This window comes from Leucoraja erinacea, chromosome 5 (genome assembly GCF_028641065.1).
Source record: "Leucoraja erinacea ecotype New England chromosome 5, Leri_hhj_1, whole genome shotgun sequence".
NCBI lineage: Eukaryota > Metazoa > Chordata > Chondrichthyes > Rajiformes > Rajidae > Leucoraja > Leucoraja erinaceus.
Genome location: NC_073381.1, coordinates 30,109,128 through 30,128,101, shown reverse-complemented (window position 1 = coordinate 30,128,101; position 18,974 = coordinate 30,109,128). Strand labels below are relative to the sequence as shown.

The window sequence follows — 18,974 nt, the reverse complement described above, 5'->3', positions numbered from 1 at the left end:
CGTGGTATAGGTAATGCTTGATGGGATTTCTCTTTGATCTTATTCTCTGGCCTCTGTGCTCCATTGTTCCAAACTGCCATACCTATTCCTGGCAGTGAAACAGTCCATTCGTGACATCTGTGCCTCAGATGGTTGATCCTAATGCCTTGCCCTGTATTTCCCTAACAATCTTTTGAAGGTCATTAAATTGCTTTTAAGTATCACAGACATTAAAAAAAATTAAAATCCAGTTATTTAAAATATATTAAAAATAATTATATTTAACTTAAAACACTTGTACGAAGTAAATAATTAAAACAAAAGATCATGTTAAAAAATTAAATTGTACATCAAGCTAAATGACCATATGTGAACTCTCCAGTTCAGAAGGACTAAACACTCGCCCTGCCCTGTGCCAAGTCAACAAAGGAGTGGAAGATCACGCACTGGCAACTAAATTCTGGCTTGTCTCTGCCTCTCTCGCTCTAGAGTGCAGGAACGGAAGTTAGACAAAATTATTTGCAGATCATTTTTCTAGCAGCTTTCAACCGGACCATTGGCATTGATGCATTTATGTGGATTCATCAAGTATGAATCCTGTTCTTTGGTTTAAATGTATTGAATGTTAGATTCTTGTACGGTTGGTCACCCAATTCATCTTTGCAGATGTGCAACAATTATGGTTGTAAATTTTGTTCTCCAACTTGCTAATGTGTACTATCTGATTACAATTTCCCTCTGAAAGCTTGTTTGAAAGATTGTTCACTGTTAAGCCACAATTAAATGTTGTTTGGTTATTTGAATTTTGGTGACAGGTTTACGGCTATATTGCAACTTTATAGATTTGCTATTCATTTGCCCTTTTTGATATGCAGTAGCTACCAAAGTTGAAACTGATTCCAATTAATTTACTAATTAACTGTACAAAACCTTGCACATGCATGCAGGTGGGTATAAAAACCATCACAGAACACTGACTATTTTCATCTATTTTTTATAAACTGCACAAACAGGACATTTTTCCAGATTATTATTTTTTTTATTACTTTTGTTTCCTTAGTTACTGTGTATAAAATCATAAATGACATTTTGTGTGCAGATTTTGTATGCTTTTCTATGTGCAATGACTAAATGTTACATTTAAAGTTCTAATTATTGATGTTTATTATGCCTCCCTTTTACCTGCATATAAATTAGTTGGATGAAGCTAACGCCTTATTAAGGACAGAATCTGAGACAACAGTGAGACTACGAAAGAACCAAACAGAATTATCAAAGCAATTAGGACAACTGGAGATCAACAATAGGGAGTTGCAAGACAAAAACGCTGCATTGGATAACACCAAGCTCAAGCTTGAAAAGGACTATATAGGTTTACAGTCAGCACTGGAAGGTGAAAGAAGAGATCGCTCTCATGGTTCAGAGATTATCAGTGACTTGCAAGGTAAGGTGTAAACAGGCAAGCTTTAGTTTGGTGCAGAATTGACATCTCGCCTACAGCTTAAAATTGCATCACTAATTGAAAGCATGAGACCTTGGCTACCAACATTTTTGTTATATACATGCAATAAATATAAATTCTAGTAAGGTATTCAGTGCAGAATTAACTTTTATCTCCTAAAAATGTGCTCCTTCCTTTTAATCTGCCTATCGCAAAGAAACAGTTCTACTGTGCTATCAGACTTTTTCCATTTATCCATTCTTCCTGTGAATGCACTGAGAGGATGTTCCGTATCAATTTCCACTTAATTTGGAAGTTAATTACGTTCCTTAAACAGAATGAAAACTGAAAATGTGACAAGTGTTCAAATGCAGGTATGTACAGGGGGAGACCGAGAACATGTTTCAAGTCGATGACATCTAATTAAAACTGTTTCCGTAACTCATCAAAAGTTCACCAAAAGTTAATCGGAGTCATTACAAATTAATTACAATTTGTGTTTGAGGGCTTACAACTTTAAAAATTAGCTAACTTATTTGCAATCGAAGAGCAAGTTAAAAAAATCAAATTACAGAATTTATCTGGGGAAACATAGGAAATACAGTGCCCTCCATAATGTTTGAGACAAAGACCCATCATTTATTTATGTGCCTCTGTACTCCACAATTTGAGATTTGTAATAGAAAAAAAATCACATGTAGTTAAAGTGCACATTGTCAGATTTTAATAATGGCCATTTTTATACATTTTGGTTTCACCATGTAGAAATTACACAGTGTTTATACATAGTCCCCATATTTCAGGGCACCATAATGTTTGGGACACAGCAATGTCATGTAAATGAAGTCGTTGTGTTTAAAATTTTGTTGCATATCCTTTGGGATAAACACAGCTGTAATTTCTACATGATGAGACTAAAATGTAAAAAAATGGCCTTTAATAAAATCTGGCAATGTGCACTTTAACCACATGTGATTTTTTTTCTATTACAGATCTCAAATTGTGGAGTACAGAGGCAAATGAATAAATGATGGGTCTTTGTCCCAAACATAACGTAGGGCACTGTATATGCAATTTATAAAATCTTGCATTTCACAAGAATGTGGTTCTCGCCCACCCTCTCACAGTAACTTCTGATAGTTTATTTTAATTTTATAACATTTTTGTAACTATTTTTCCCCATTAATAAAAATACTGACAATGTTGCTGCATATAAATTAAATTCACATCATCTTTAGTGAAGATGAGGCAGCGGTTAAGGGTAAAACATTGAATGTAGTTGAAATAAGAATTTCAGTTGGAAAAACATTATTCCCAGGAGTAGTTGTTCACTTTGCTGGTGCACCAATATTTTGTTTAAATTTTACTAATGAAAGTTATTTGCAGGGCGGATTTCCTCAATTGGAGACGAACTGAAAAACACTAAGAGCACATTGTCCAAAACTGAAATGGAGAAAAGACAGCTGCAAGATAAACTAACTGACTTGGAAAAGGTGGGGCAGATTTTGCTTTGAAATCAGGAACTTAATGCCACCCATTGAGGTTTAATCAGATGCATTATTTTTCTTCAGTTAAATTAACTGACCAATTTATGGCCTAAGGCGCAGGAGTACTTGAACAGGTATCAGACTCCAATGCACATGATTTGGTTCTTGACCTGAAACATCTTATAAATAAGAAAGCGTCCTTAATGTAGATTATTGACCGAGATATATGGCACATAAGTTGTGTTGGCTATATGCTGATATATTCTGTAATTTTATCTGAATCTATTATATCTCCGCTTTTTAAAGTAAACAATTCCATTCCTCATTTGAGACATTTAAAAATCAAAATGCATCAAATTTACATTGTGAAAGGAATTTTATGCGATCCATAAATGCTGCTTGTAGCTTGTTTTCTCATTTCTTGTGCTGATTTATTTGCAGGAAAAAATTAACATGGAAATAGACATGACATACAAGCAAAAAGTATTACAGCAGCATCTAGAGCAGGAGGAAGCTGAACACAAAGCTACCAAGGCGCGGCTTGCAGATAAGAATAAGATCTACGAGTCTATAGAAGAAGCAAAATCGGAAGCAATGAAGGGTGAGTTATTGCTATAGGAAATTGCTTGGACTTGACAAAATGTTAACCTAACTTTTTTGAGGGGGAGATGAAATTCTTTCTGAGATAATTAATAACAAGATATTTGACTGCATGGGAGCTTTTGAATTTAACCTAATTTATTTGGAATCTAGTAGCACTCATTTTTGTTTGCTTTCGTTATTTATTTATTCAAGTGTGCACCTACTTGTCGTACTGCTGCACACTCTTTCGACTAAGCACTGAAATTTACTTGGATTGATATACGCAAATACTTTGGAAGGCTAGAATCAATAAAGTTCATAGTGATTTTATTATGCAACAAATGTAAACATACCTTTCTCATGAACATAATCATTTAATTGAGCCATTAAACTGGAAAGAGTGTAGAGACGATTTACAAGGATGTTGCCAGGACTCAAGACCGTGAGCTGTAGGACGTGATTGGACAGGCTAGGGCATTAATCCTGGGAGCACAGGAGACTGAGTGGTGATCTTGGAGGTGTATGAAATCATGAAGGGAATAGATAGGATGAATGCACATAATATTTTTGCATAGTGAGAGGAATCAAGAACTAGAGGGCAGACCTTTGTGAGAGGAATGATTTAATAGGAATGTGAGGGGCAACTTTTTCACATAGAGAGTGGTATGTATATTGAACAAGCTGCCAGAGGAAGTAGTTAAGGCAGGTATAATAACAATATTTAAAAGTCATTTGGACAGGTACATGGATTGGAAAAGTTTTGAAACATATGGGCCAAACCTGCAGAAATTAAACTAGTATAGAAGAGGCATCTTGGTCGGCATGGTCAAGTTGGGCCGAAGGGCTTGTTTCAGCAAGGTATGACTAACAAAGAAATAGATACTTTACCGTTTCTGTAAGTATTCATCGCCAGCTGCAGCTGATTCAGTGTATCTATCTGGTCTTGCTGTCAGCATTAATCTTCAGCAGTGTGCAGTATTTTCTGCTTGAATAGTGTTTTTACCTTTGTACCCGCATCCTTCCAGGTTGCTGAAATTCTCTTTAGATCCTTGCATCATTCAGTCAACATAGAAACATAGAAACATAGAAAGTAGGTGCGAGAGCAGACCACCAGGTCCATCGAGCCCGCACCGCCATTCGCTCATGGCTGAACACTAAACAGACACACTTACCCACAAACAGTAGACACAAGACACAGAACACAAGACACTACCCTCCCCTTTATACCGCTATCACCCCTCTCCACCCCAAGAACCTCGTGATCTCCTGGGGGAGGCAAAAAACCGGATAAAAACCCAGGTCCAATTCGGGAAAAAAATCCGGGAAATTCCTCTCCGACCCCAATCTAGGCGATCGACACTTGTCCAGGAGATCACTCAGGTCTTACTATACTAACCATACCTAGGTCCATATCCCTGCCCTCTCCCCGTAGCCCCTTATCCCCTTGGCAGCTAAAAAAACATCTATTTTAGTCTTAAATATATTTAAAGTTTCTGCTTCCACTGCTCCCTGGGGCAGTGAATTCCATAAATTAACCACCCTCTGGGTGAAGAAGTTCTTCCTCATCTCAGTTTTAAAAGAGCCCCCCCCTTATTCTGCAACTATGTCCCCTAGTTCTAGTTTCCCCGATCATTGGGAACATCCTCGGTGCATCCACCCCGATCAAGGCCCCTCACGATCTTATATGTTTCAATGAGATCGCCTCTCATTCTTCTAAACTCCAAAGAGTAGAGTTCCAGCCTACTTAACCTTTCCTCATATGTCAATCCCCTCATTGCAGGAATTAATCTTGTAAACCTTCGCTGCACTGCCTCCAGGGCTAGTACATCCTTTCTTAAGTATGGACCCCAGAACTGTACACAGTATTCCAAATGTGGTCTCACTAATACTGTGTACAGCTGCAGCAAGACCTCCGTGTTTTTTTATACTCAATGTAAACCTAGCAATAATTTATTCCTTTAGAGACGATTTACCTAAAGAGGCCAAAACTCCATTGGCCTTCCTGATTGCTTGCTGCACCTGCATACTAACTTTCAGTGATTCATGTACTAGTACCCCTAGATCCCTTTGCGTTGCATTACAACGCAGCTCCTCCTCATTTAGAAAATAACTTGCCCTATCATTTTTTTTCCCAAAGTGAATGACTTCACATTTATTAGTATTAAATTTCATCTGCCAAGTTGTTGCCCACTCACCTAGCTTATCTATATCCTTTTGCAGACTCTTCCTATCCTCCTCATCCCCTACTTTTCCTCCCATTTTTGTATCGTCCGCAAATTTTGATATATTACACTTGGTTCCCTCCTCCAAATCATTTATATAAATTGTGAACAACTGGGGTCCCAGCACCGACCCTTGCGGAACCCCGCTAGTTACCGGTTGCCATCCCGAGTATGAACCATTTATCCCCACTCTCTGCTTCCTATTTGTTAGCCAATCCTCTACCCATGCTAATATATTACCCCCAATCCCATAATTTTTTATTTTTAGCAATAGTCTCTTATGTGGCACCTTGTCAAAAGCCTTTTGGAAGTCCAAGTATACCACATCCACCGGTTCCCCTTTATCCACCCCGGGTTGTTACTTCCTCAAAGAATTCGAGCAGATTCGTTAAACAGGACTTCCCCTTCACAAAACCATGCTGGTTCTGTCCGATGAAGTCATGTTTATCCAAGTGCCCCGTTAGTGTTTCTTTAATAATTGTCTCTAACATTTTACCCACCACCGATGTTAGACTAACCGGTCTATAGTTACCCGCCTTCTGTTTACTTCCTTTTTTAAATATAGGTGTTACATTGGCCATTTTCCAATCCACTGGGACCGTTCCTGCCTCCAGGGAGTTTCCTGCCCCCAGCGACTTCCACCTTTAGCCATATTTTTAACTTTAGCATTCCTATTTCAATAACTGAGTATTTTGTTCTTGGTCCATGATCCCACTGATGCGCAGCAACCCCGACATTATCATCAAACCCGCCGACAAGGGAGATGGTGTGGCAGTCTGGCGAGCTGACCTCTACTGCATTGAGGCCAGGCGCCATCTCTTGGACATCTCCTACTCACCCTTGGACCATCATCCCGCAGATGAGCACAAGGCTATAATCTCATTTTGGATTTCATCACTTCTGGCTGTCTGCCTTCCACAGCCTCCAACCTTATCGTTTCCCAGCCCTGCACAGTATTGGCTACTCCCCAAATAATCTGTAAACACAACTGCTGTGGCAGACCCATTGTTTCTGCCTGCTCCTGTCCCATTGGAATGATTTCCATGTATCTCGACTCCATCCTATCCCCCCCCCCCCCCCCCCCCCCCCCCCCCCCCCCCCGGTCCAATCTCTCCCGACCTCCAAGATACCTCACATGACCTTCGTCTCTTTAATTACTTCTTCTTTCCGAGCCCCCACTCCCTCATCTTTACTATGGACGTTCAATCACTCTCAGGGGCAGAAAACCCGGGGGGGGGGGGGGGGGGGGGGGGGGGGGGGGGCAGAGAGTACACGTCCCCCCCATGTTTTGAGAGGCGGGGGGCTTCCCCCCCCCCCCCCCCCCCCCCCCCAGTTTTTGTGATCCGTATTATAAAATCACCGCTTTCCGCGAGACAGTGGGAGTGGGACTGATGATCGAGGGTGCTATGATTGGAGGAGTGGGGGGAGGGGGTGTGGGACTGAGGATAGAGTGCGGTGATTGGAGGAGGGAGACGTGGCACAGACCTGTCCCCACCCGAGTGCCCCCCCACGGGTGGCCAGAGAGGTGAGGAGTCAGACGCGAGCTGTGCCCACAGCCAGCGCGGAGAAGCAGCGCTGGTATCCCGTCAGTCCAGACAGGGCTGTAGTTAACCCGGTGAGACAGGCAGAGTTGAGTTGCATTTAGCGCTGGATTGAGCCTCCGAAGCCTCTCGCGTGAGTGTGCGCATGCGCGCGTGGCCGCCAAATAAATGTGTCCCCCGTCCCCTCCATGTCCCTCCATGTTTTGATAGTGAGTTCCGCTCTTGATCACTCTACACCATTCCCCCACCCGGAAGGCCTTAAAGCCCTCCGCTTCCATTACCGCAGAACCATCCAATTTCCCTCTACTAACACTACTCCGCATAGCGGAGCTGTTCCTCACCCTCACCAACTTCTCCTTTGACTCCTCCCACTTCCTCCGTCCAAGGCGTAGCAATGGGCACCCACATGGGTCCCAGCTACGTCTGCCTCTTTGCAGGGTACGTTGAACATTCCCGGTTACAGGCGTACACTGAACCTATGCCCGAACTCTATCTCCGTTACATTGATGACTGCATCGGTGCTACCTCCTGCACCCATGCAGAACTCATGGACTTCACCAACTTTACCACCAATTTCCATCCTGCACTCAAATTTACTTAGACCATCTCCGACACCTCTCTCCCCTTTCTTGATCTCAAAATCTTCATCACAGGAAATAGACCATCGACTGACGTCTATCACAAACCGACTGACTCAAACAACGACACTTCTTCCCACCCTGCTTCCTGCAAAGACTCTTATCTATCCCAATTCCTCTGTCTACGCCGCATCTGTGCCCAGGATGAGGTGGTCCATACCAGGACATCCGAGATGGCCTAATCCTTTAGGGAACAGGGTTTCCCATCTCCCATCATGGATGAGGCCCTCACTTGTGCCTCCTCGGTACCCCGCAGCTCCACCCTTGCTCCCCCACTCGTGAGTCACAAAAGAGACAGTCCCCCTAGTCCTTGCCTTTCACCCCATCAGCCCTCACATACGACACATAATCCTCCGAAATTTCTGCCATCTCCCAACGGGATCCCAACACTAGTTACATCCACCCCTTTCCGCCTTCCGTAGAGACCGTTCCCTCTGCAACTCCCTTCCCACTCAAACCAACCAGGTACCTTCACCTGCAACTGCAGAAGATGCAACACCTGTCCCTGTACCTCCTCCCTCGGCTGTGTCCAGGCAGCCCTTTCAGGTTAGGCAGAGGTTCACATGCACCTCCTCCAACCTCTTCTACTGTATCTACTGTAGTTGTTCAAGATGTGGACTCTTATACATTGGTGAGACCAAACGAAGACTGGGCAATCGTTTTCCTGAACACCTTCGCTCAGTCGGCCTGAACCAATCTGATCTCCTGGTTGCTAAACACTTTAATTCTCCTTCCCATTCCCACACTGACCTTTCTGTCCTAGGTCTCCTCCATTGCAGAGTGAGGCTAAATGCAAATTGGAGGAACAGCATCTCATATTTTGCTTTTGCAGCTTACAGCCCAGTGGTATGAATATTGATTTATTTAACTCCTTTATCCCTTCGCTCCATAGATGCTGCCTCACCCGCTGAGTTTTTCCAGCATTTTTGTTACCTTCGATTTTTCCAGCATCTGCAGTTCTTTCTTCAACAAATTAAATCAAACCAGCATGTTACAAGACGAGAAATTCAAGTTTTTTGAAATTGAATCCTTTCATATTAAGCATAATATGATGTTAAAAAGTCAATATACACTTTTTAATTTTGCAGTTCTTCCGTTAAACCTTTTGAGCTCTTTCCAAGTTTGAGGGATACCCCCTATTTACCTCACTTTCTACCCTGAAATTGTTTACTTCTGATGAATGTTTTGAAATCTTATAACAGGAAAATTAATAAGTTCCTGATGTAGTACCTAATCTCTTGCACAAACAAGAATGATATTTGCGAAGGTATGATTTTTGAAGAACATCCTTATTTTGCCATTGCATTGAAAGATGGTTCTCTGTAAATGATGGTCGAAATTCAGGCAGCTATCCTTGTCTCATATTGAAAACTGGTTACCTTTTGTAGTAATTGGCTGCAACCCCTATACGATAACTCTTGAAAGATGGCCCATGTCTGGGATACTGAGTTGGATGATCATAGAAACATAGAAACATAGAAATTAGGTGCAGGAGTAGGCCATTCGGCCCTTCGAGCCTGCACCGCCATTTAATATGATCATGGCTGATCATCCAACTCAGTATCCCGTACCTGCCTTTTCTCCATACCCTCTGATCCCCTTGGCCACAAGGGCCACATCTAACTCCCTCTTAAATATAGCCAATGAACTGGCCTCAACTACCCTCTGTGGCAGAGAGTTCCAGAGATTCACCACTCTCTGTGTGAAAAAAGTTCTCCTCATCTCGGTTTTAAAGGATTTCCCCCTTATCCTTAAGCTGTGACCCCTTGTCCTGGACTTCCCCAACATCGGAAACAATCTTCCTGCATCTAGCCTGTCCAACCCCTTAAGAATTTTGTAAGTTTCTATAAGATCCCCTCTCAATCTCCTAAACTCTAGAGAGTATAAACCAAGTCTATCCAGTCTTTCTTCATAAGACAGTCCTGACATCCCAGGAATCAGTCTGGTGAACCTTCTCTGCACTCCCTCTATGGCAATAATGTCCTTCCTCAGATTTGGAGACCAAAACTGCACGCAATACTCCAGGTGTGGTCTCACCAAGACCCTATACAACTGAAGTAGAACCTCCCTGCTCCTATACTCAAATCCTCTTGCTATGAAAGCCAACATGCCATTCGCTTTCTTTACTGCCTGCTGCACCTGCATGCCTACCTTCAATGACTGGTGTACCATGACACCCAGGTCTCGCTGCATCTCCCCCTTTCCCAATCGGCCACCGTTTAGATAATAATCTGCTTTCCCGTTTTTGCCACCAAAATGGATAACCTCACATTTATCCACATTAAACTGCATCTGCCAAACATTTGCCCACTCACCCAGCCTATCCAAGTCACCTTGCAGTCTCCTAGCATCCTCCTCACACCTAACACTGCCCCCCAGCTTAGTGTCATCCGCAAACTTGGAGATATTGCCTTCAATTCCCTCATCCAGATCATTAATATATATTGTAAATAGCTGGGGTCCCAGTACTGAGCCTTGCGGTACCCCACTAGTCACTGCCTGCCATTGTGAAAAGGACCCGTTTACTCCTACTCTTTGCTTCCTGTTTGCCAGCCAGTTCTCTATCCACATCAATACTGAACCCCCAATGCCATGCCAGCCATGATCATATTGAATGGCGGTGCAGGCTCGAAGGGCCGAATGGCCTACTCCTGCACCTAATTTCTATGTTTCTATGTCTATTACTCCACAACACTGAGTATCACATTACTTGTTTGCTTTAAAACTTCAAGTCTGCTGAAATGTATTTATTTCTGTATGTAATTTTGGCTTTATATTATAATTATCCTCAATAGTTAAAATTATTCTGAATAAAAACATTGTCTGCACTTTGGACTTGTAAGACATTGTCCTCCCCTTCTTTGTGTTGTATGCAAATTTCCATCCAAAATAACTAAAATTCTGTTTCCAGGTTGACCACAGTTTTATTCTCAAATTGACTTATTCTTCACTTTCTTTGTTACCTTTGAAGAGGTGATTCTGCACTATCGACACTCTCCTGCCCTTGACCTCCACTCACCCAGCACCTCCTAAGACTATCTTGAAACCTTGCAACTCTGCGTAGGGGAATTTCTGTTGTTGCAAATCCGGTGCTGTTTGGGATATATCAGTGTATTTAGTGACGATAATAATTTTCTTTGTTTAAAAATCAGAAATGGAAAAGAAGCTGCAGGAAGAAAGATGTACAAAACAAAAAGTTGAAAATCGTCTTCTGGAAGCTGAAAAGCAATGTTCAATGTTAGACTGTGATATTAAACAAGCACAACAACAAATAGAAGAATTATTTAATCGAAAGGAAAATTTAACTGAGGAGGTAAGTGTCACCACAGAATGTTGCTTGAAGATTATTCAAATTATTCAATATGTGCATGCATGCAGGAATAATACCAAACTCTTTCTTTTTATTACTTGGTGTGAATTGAACACTTTATTTTGACATGTGGATAACTAATAAGGTTTGCTGAATGCTGGTTAAATCGGTCATGACATAGTTTGCAAGGAGTGAAAAGTATATGTTATTTTTGTACTTAAAATACTAGTTTGACATTTTTGGAGTAACATCCCTATTTTCATTTTCAGGTCAAAAATTTGTCATTAAAGATTGAACAGGAGACACAGAAACGTAGTTTAACTCAGAATGACTTGAAGATGCAGACACAACAAGTAAATTCACTGAAAATGTCAGAGAAACAGCTGAAACAGGAGATAAATCATTTGGTGGAGACTAAACTGAGTCTGGAAAAGCAGATAGGAGAGTTGCGAAAGTACGTTTTACCTTCACTGCATTGTTTTCCTCCTAGTTCCATATAAATAGCAGTTTAGGAATCTAACAATGAAACTGCTTTAGAGGCCACAGCTTTGATATTTTGTGGTGGGAAAGGTGTACCTTTGAAAACGACAACCACCAGATGCAGATAAACAAATTATCTGTGCGATCTGCTTGCCAATCCGTCCTTTCACCATCAGATCTGCGATTAAAACTGTCAACTGCTGGCAAAATATGATATTCTAATTAAGTTATACTGTTTTGTTTTTTTAGCTTATCTCAGTAATGAGACAAATAGGAAAAAGAGATGCTACCCCTAGCTAAATACTTTTGGTAAAATTGAAGAAAGTAAGATTTCCTGCAAGGTAGACAACTGCTTTATTTTAGAAATACTTGCAAAATGAAATGGCTATGTTTGAGTTTGATTGGTGATTTTTATCTCAAAAATGCTTCCAAGGAATTTTGCAAGTTTCCATTGTATATCAAAGAAAAAAATATTCTCCCTCACCTTCCCACCTTCAGTAACCACATATTTGACCACAATTCTTACAAATTATGGCAATATATTTGAATGTTCTGATTAGTTTCATAACTGACTCTGGTTTGGTTTCCAGATTATAATTGAAATGCCATCTTTCATGTTTATTATCTTCCAATATACCATAATATTTTGTAAAGTGATCAAACCAGGGTTTTCTGGCGGGGAAAGGTTTTTTTTTTAAAGTAGGAGAAGACCTCAATTTAGTTACATTTTGAACTAATGTTCTTTCTAATGAACCTGTGGTTAAAGACTGGTTCATGTTTTTGCTTCTGAGAACACTGAAAACATCCATTTGTGGTTTGGGTGATATGTTTCTTTAAAGTACCAAGCGAAGTTTAAAAGCTGGAAGAGAAGTGAATTTCTAGCCCATGTTTCTTTTTACTATTCTTGAATTTGTTAAGTGATTTTTTTTTCTTCTATAATAATATCCACTGTTACAGAGAGCGCCAGGATGCTGATGGTCAAATGAAAGAGCTTCAGGACCAGTTGGAGGCAGAACAGTATTTTTCAGTATGTCTGCTATTTTCTACTTCATGGATAAGAAATCGTGGCATGATTAAATAAGGCTAATTTTTTACAATGGATGTTAAATAATTTGTGTGCACTGATGTTAAAATTAGTTACTACATGTGGAAAGGTGCAAGTGAGACAACAACTGTTCATAATTGTCCACACCAAATAATGGCTACATTTATTGATGCTGAAGCAGAAAGAGATAATGCACACAGCCATTAGGCAAATGTAGTTTGAATTAAACGTTTACTCGCATTCCTACTATATATTAGTGATCCAGTTTTAACAATGTAAAATAAACAGATTATTTTAGATGGTTATTTAATTATTTTGCTGCTTTTTAATTTTGCAGACTTTGTACAAGACTCAAGTAAGAGAACTGAAGGAAGAATGTGAAGAGAAAAACAAACTTTGTAAAGATTTGCAACAGAAAATGCAGGAATTGCAGGATGAGAGGTGGGAAATTAATTGTTAAATCATCTCAAAACCATACTTCAAAATACTTTAAAGCCAATCTAAATTATTATCACCATTCTATATGTAAAGATGGTCAGGGCTTATCCTTTTGACCAAAAAGCATCCCAGACTCCAGGGCAAGTCCTGGTAAAGGCTTCTCAGACACACATCATCTGAACTGTCCTGAAGACATCGTCAACAAGCCTTGCTGCCCACCCCCATCACCATCACCCCTGGGCTTTGCTGGATATAGATATTTGTAATCGTTTTCTTTAACTCGAATGACTTTTTTTTCCAAGAAGTAAGCAGTTACAAATTAAAATCGTGACTACTTGAAAGCAAACTAAACAGAAATAATTTAAGACATAAATGATCCAAATCCTGCTTTCCTTGATATTCATAAACGTACAATAGCCATTTAATTTAAGGAGATCCCATCAGAAATGCTGGGGAATCTCAGTAAGGTTATGTTTCATTCGCCAGTCTGGAGTTCAGCCATAAATTACATTGACAGTTGGCAGTGCAGTTGTCATTCAACAAGCTTAAGACTTTCGTACTTAATTATGCATCTTGAAGTCCCAGTCTTGGAGCTGATTAAACGGCTACATTTGCCATGAGATCTGGGAGAGCATTTAACAATTCTAATTAGAAATGGTTTAAAACAAAGCTCTGAGTTTCCAGGAAATATTTGTATTTGTCCAAAATAAAGCTTGGATGAACAACTGCAGGAAATATAATGTCAATATGAAGTGCATCTGAAACTTTGAGAAATGATTGCTTATCCAAGTATTTGGTGAGGAATAAGAAATTCAAAAGCTTCAGAATAGGTTTTTATGAACCAAGTCATATTTTGAAGTCCAATTATGCTTTTTTTTTTTTAATTGCTTTTTGTGAGTATAGATCTTCATTTGATTGAACCTATTTGTTTCTGTGCAGAGATTCTTTGGCCGCACAGCTTGAGATCACACTAACGAAAGCTGATTCTGAGCAGCTTGCACGCTCAATTGCAGAAGAACAATATTCTGACCTAGAAAAAGAAAAAATCATGAAGGAGCTTGAAATTAAAGAGATGATGGCAAGGCACAAGCAAGAATTGGCGGAAAAGGATGCTACTATTGCATCTGTGAGTCGTGATTAATAAGTGAAATCTATATGTAGTATATGTGGCAGGACTGAAATGTTCTATTTTGTGCAAAGTATTTCAATCCTTCCTCCTTTGTACCCAAAGATTGAGTACATACTATGCATTGTCAGTACTAATGCTAACATCTGAGGTGGAACTTTCGTTGCTTGGGTTTTTACAAGGAAATAGTTGGAAGACATTGTCAGAAAATTCATAATAACTCAGTTTGCTCATGTCGTCAGAAATGTAATAGCAGAACCAAATAATCATTTTTTTAAATTTAAATAGCCAGTTGATCACTGGGTGGTAGTTCTTTGAGGCAAGTTATGGAAAAGGAAGTGTGATTAGTGGCAAGAAACATCAATGATTGGTTAGTGTGGAGAGGGAGTGCGTCCAGGTGGAGAGTGAAGTTGAGTTTGAGCAGCATAGATGTTCAGAAATCTGGAAAGACTTGAGTGGAATGCTCAAACATTCTAGCGGAGGGATTTGTTACTACTTGGGTTTGGAGGAGAGTTGAGAAGTTGCGTTGGGGTGGGATACAAAGAGCTTGGGAAAGAGGAAGATGGTCGACACGGAGATTGGGAGGACATTTCAGGGTAGGATGGGTAACATGATCAATGGTAGGCTTGAAAGGAATATCGTGATCTGGTATAAGACTACAAATTCCGAAGGGCACCGTGGGAGTATTGAGTAGACTGATGGGTCGTTTGATAATTGACAAGATAACCAAGTAGCATGAAGGGAAGGGGAGTAGGTTACAGCAGTCCTGTAAAAACATCTACCTGTTGCACACACCAATCTTCTGTAATTTCCACCGAAATGTAAGATAGTTTAAGTGGTTCAAAGGTTCAGAATTGATGTGTTGGTATAGGATTCAAAATACAGATTTTAAAGTTACATGGATAAAAGTTAAATCTTGATTTGCAAATGTTATACTATTCACTGAAAGCTTGAATATTATAAGGAATAAGAGATTCATAATATGGGGCCAGTATACATGGTGCATATATAATATCCATATTATGGGATAGTTTACATCTCTGACTTTCTTGAAATTATATAGTTAAATGTATAGACTGGAAAGAATAGCATGGTTATCCTTCCAATTGGAAAGGTTTAGAGGCAATTTGATAAAAGTATATCAGCTAATTACTTTTGCTGAAGCATTTAAGTTGATTGGCAAAAGAACCAGAAACACTTTCATGCAATGATTTGGACTGGGCAACCTAAAATGATGATTCATACAGATTCAAAAGCAACCTTCAAATGTGAATTTAAAAGAAAACTTATATTTTAAAAATGTAAGAAGGTTGGAAAAGAGTGGGTGTATGAGATAAAAACGCTTGGTCTTCAATGGTGGTACCTAATTCACGGGCCTTATGAGTTTTTGCATTGTGATATTCTGTTTCATTAGAACACCTTGTTAGTTTGGGATACAATTGTCATTGCCTGCTATGTAAGCACCATGCCATTTAAAGCAAGGATGATACAAATTACAAATTCACCACTTCCATCCGCCACTCAAAAACACCTGAAATAAACCCACTTACTCCCATGGCTATCTGGACTACACTTCGTCCCACCCTGTTTCCTGTAAGGACTCTCAATTCCTCCGTCTACGCCGCATCTGCACCCAGGAGGAGGTGTTCCACTCCAGGGCATCGGAGATGTCCTCATTCTTCAGGGAACAAGGGTTCCCCTCTTCTACTATAGATGAGGCTCTCACCTGGGTCTCTTCTATACCCCGTAACTTTGCACTCCCCCCCCCCCCCCCCATCCCCCCCCACTCGTAACAAGGGCAGAGTCCCCCTTGTCCTCACCTTCCACCCTACCAGCCGTCACATGCAACAAATAATCCTCCGACATTTTCGCCACCCCCAACGTGATCCCACCACTTGCCACATCTTCCCATCTCCCCCCCTGCTTTTCCGCAGAGACCGCTCCCTCCGTAACTCCCTGGTCAATTCATCCCTTCCCAACCGAACCACCCCCTCTACAGGCACTTTCCCTTGCAACTGCAGGAAATGCTACACTTGTCGCTTTACCTCCCCCCCTTGACTTCATTCAAGGACCCAAGCAGTCATTCCAGGTGTGGCAGAGGTTCACCTGCACCTCCTCCAACCTCATCTGTTGCATCCGCTGCTCTAGATGTCAGCTGTTCTACATCGGTGAGATCAAGCGTAGGCTTGGCGATCGCTTCGCCAAACACCTCAGCTCGCTTCGCCAAACACCTCAGCTCGCTTCACAATAACCTGATCTCCCAGTGGCTCAGCACTTCAATTCCCCAATCTGACTGTTCTGTCCTGGGCCTCCTCCATGGCTAGAGTTAGGGCTACCATAAATTGGAGGAGCAGCACCTCATATTTCGCTTGGGCAGTTTTCATCCCAACGGTATGAACATTGACCTCTAATTTCAGGAAGTCCCTACTTTCTCCTCCCCTTCTCAGCTCTCCCTAAGCCAACTGGCTCCACCTCTTCCTTTCTTCTTCCCAACCTCACATCAGTCTGAAGAAGGGTTTCGACCCAAAATGTTGCCTATTTCCTTCGCTCCATAGATGCTGCCTCACCCACTGAGTTTCTCCAGCATTTTTGTGCACCATCGTTTTTCCAGCATCTGCAGTTCCTTCTTAAACGTACAGTTTTATTTGGCAAGATCTTAAGCATTTAAGGTGTTTTATCTGTTGACAAAGCAAATTTGGGTTGACACTTCAGCAGAATCTTTAATTAAAATTTACAATTAGGAAACAACGATTATGTGCATACTGAAAATATTGCACAATAGAAATACCAGATTTAACAGAGTAACATTTGTGTACTTTAGAAATTGTTTGAATTGTATATTCTAACTTGTTTTTTAGCTGGAGGAGACCAATAGAACACTGACTGCTGATGTAGCAAATCTTGCAAGTGAGAAGGAGGAACTGAACAACAAAGTAAAAGGGCTTCTGGACCGTGAGTGCAAACACAATTAGACCAAATAAGACCTATTTAGTACATATTTATTTACAATCCAATGAGCTTTCCATGAGCTGTTAATTTGGCAATTGAATAAGAATTAAAAGCACGTAAAGTTGTGGTGAAATATTGCCCTTTGCTTACATAATTGCCACTTTCTAAAATATTTGCTGCTTGTGATGTGTTTCAGTGCAGTGAGGCTATAAAATTAATGTAAATTAGTATGACTATATGACAGACATTTTTATACTTTTTTGAGGGAGTTCAGCATTGGCAAGAAACCAAGATAACATTTGCCCTGCCAACAGGACATTGATCCATTGGCAATACCCAGAGTCACAGACAAAATAGAGAGAGGCTGTTTAGGACTGGAATAAGATGTTATTTCACTTATAAGTTGTGATTTTTTAATGGAATTCTATAACTCCTGTAGGATTGGAGGCTCAATCATGAATTACAATTCGAACACATCAATAAGCATTATTTTAGAGAAATCAAGTGTTTTGGGGCTAGGCTAGAAGGGTGGTCTCTGAGGTGGAAGAATGGCCACTATCTCGATGGATGCTGAATCCTCTTTTATATACTATTGGTATAAATTGTGATCTGGAAGGGGGAAAAGTAACATTAAAGGTCAAAACTTATTTAAACCTAAATAGCTGACTATTCCTTTTAAACTGCATCAAATCTTCATGAGAGGTAAAGTGTTTAATATCTCAAATTCAAATGAGTATATGATCTAACATTCTCAATAAATTAGCCTTATTCAGCCACATAGCAGTTATTGCTTGTGGATCTGCATTGTCACCAATTGTGTTTTAGTTTGGCATTTTGTATAAATTAAACTTATCAATGCCTGAGAAACAATCTTGGCATACTAGGAGCTGCAGTAAAAACAGAAAATGCTGAATATGTTCGGCAGGTCAGGCTAAGATGAGAGATAATCTATGCTTCAGGTCAATGACAACAACTAAATTGTTCTCCGATGCTAATCTAAACTCGTTTTGCATTTTTGTTTCAGAGGTTAACAGACTGAAAGAAGAAGATGCAAATCTAATCACTATTAAAATCCAATATGACAAACAGTTGCTGAATGAGAGGACGCTCAAAACACAAGTAAGCCTAGAGGAATCAAATCTTAATTGGTGACAGTGCAATTGTGGTGGCTGGCATATCTATTGAACATTGTTTAAATTTGTTTGTGCTTCATATTTAAAAGGCACTGGATAGTTCTCACCTATCCAAGTTAATTTGGCCTTAATGTGATGAACAGACCCAAAAAACATTCCCAGTTATATTTCTGCAAGTTTTAATTCTTACTATGAATCTTCAGTCAATGGTGCCAGTCCCAGGATCCATATATACCCTTTGATCCAATTTGCATTGTACTCTTGAACTTTCCATGATATCTACAAGGAATCTTCTCATCTGCTTAAGTAATTGGAATCAATTACTTTGATGCAGCCTCACTAATTTGAGTTTTTTTTGAGGTAACCAAGAAGATTGATTTAAGATGGGGTGCTAGATATCTGTGGATATCTGTATACCATTTGACGAGGTCTTGCACGGTATGTTGATCTAGATAAAAAGGCATATTGGGTCCATGACGAACTGGTAAAACTAGATCCAAAACTGGCTTAGGATATGAGGCAGGAAGTAGTGGTTGGAACACGGTGGCTAGTTGTGTACTGCTGTAATGGTGTAGTCTTTAGCTGGTTTTTATCTTTACCAGT

General features: G+C 40.3%; 1 protein-coding gene across 3 annotated transcripts in view; it reads left to right on the top strand.

Annotated features, from left to right (window-relative positions):
• The window catches only part of rock2a (rho-associated, coiled-coil containing protein kinase 2a), a 150,361-nt gene that overhangs the window by 101,987 nt on the left and 29,400 nt on the right, over window positions 1-18,974 (top strand). For all 3 annotated transcript variants that reach the window (XM_055635314.1, XM_055635313.1, XM_055635316.1), the window contains exons 15-24: window positions 1,177-1,423; window positions 2,807-2,913; window positions 3,349-3,508; window positions 11,043-11,203; window positions 11,470-11,654; window positions 12,638-12,707; window positions 13,063-13,166; window positions 14,103-14,289; window positions 17,148-17,241; window positions 18,263-18,357. In XM_055635314.1, coding sequence (XP_055491289.1) covers window positions 1,177-1,423; window positions 2,807-2,913; window positions 3,349-3,508; window positions 11,043-11,203; window positions 11,470-11,654; window positions 12,638-12,707; window positions 13,063-13,166; window positions 14,103-14,289; window positions 17,148-17,241; window positions 18,263-18,357 — 1,410 coding nt within the window. The remainder of the gene's footprint in view (window positions 1-1,176; window positions 1,424-2,806; window positions 2,914-3,348; window positions 3,509-11,042; window positions 11,204-11,469; window positions 11,655-12,637; window positions 12,708-13,062; window positions 13,167-14,102; window positions 14,290-17,147; window positions 17,242-18,262; window positions 18,358-18,974) is intronic.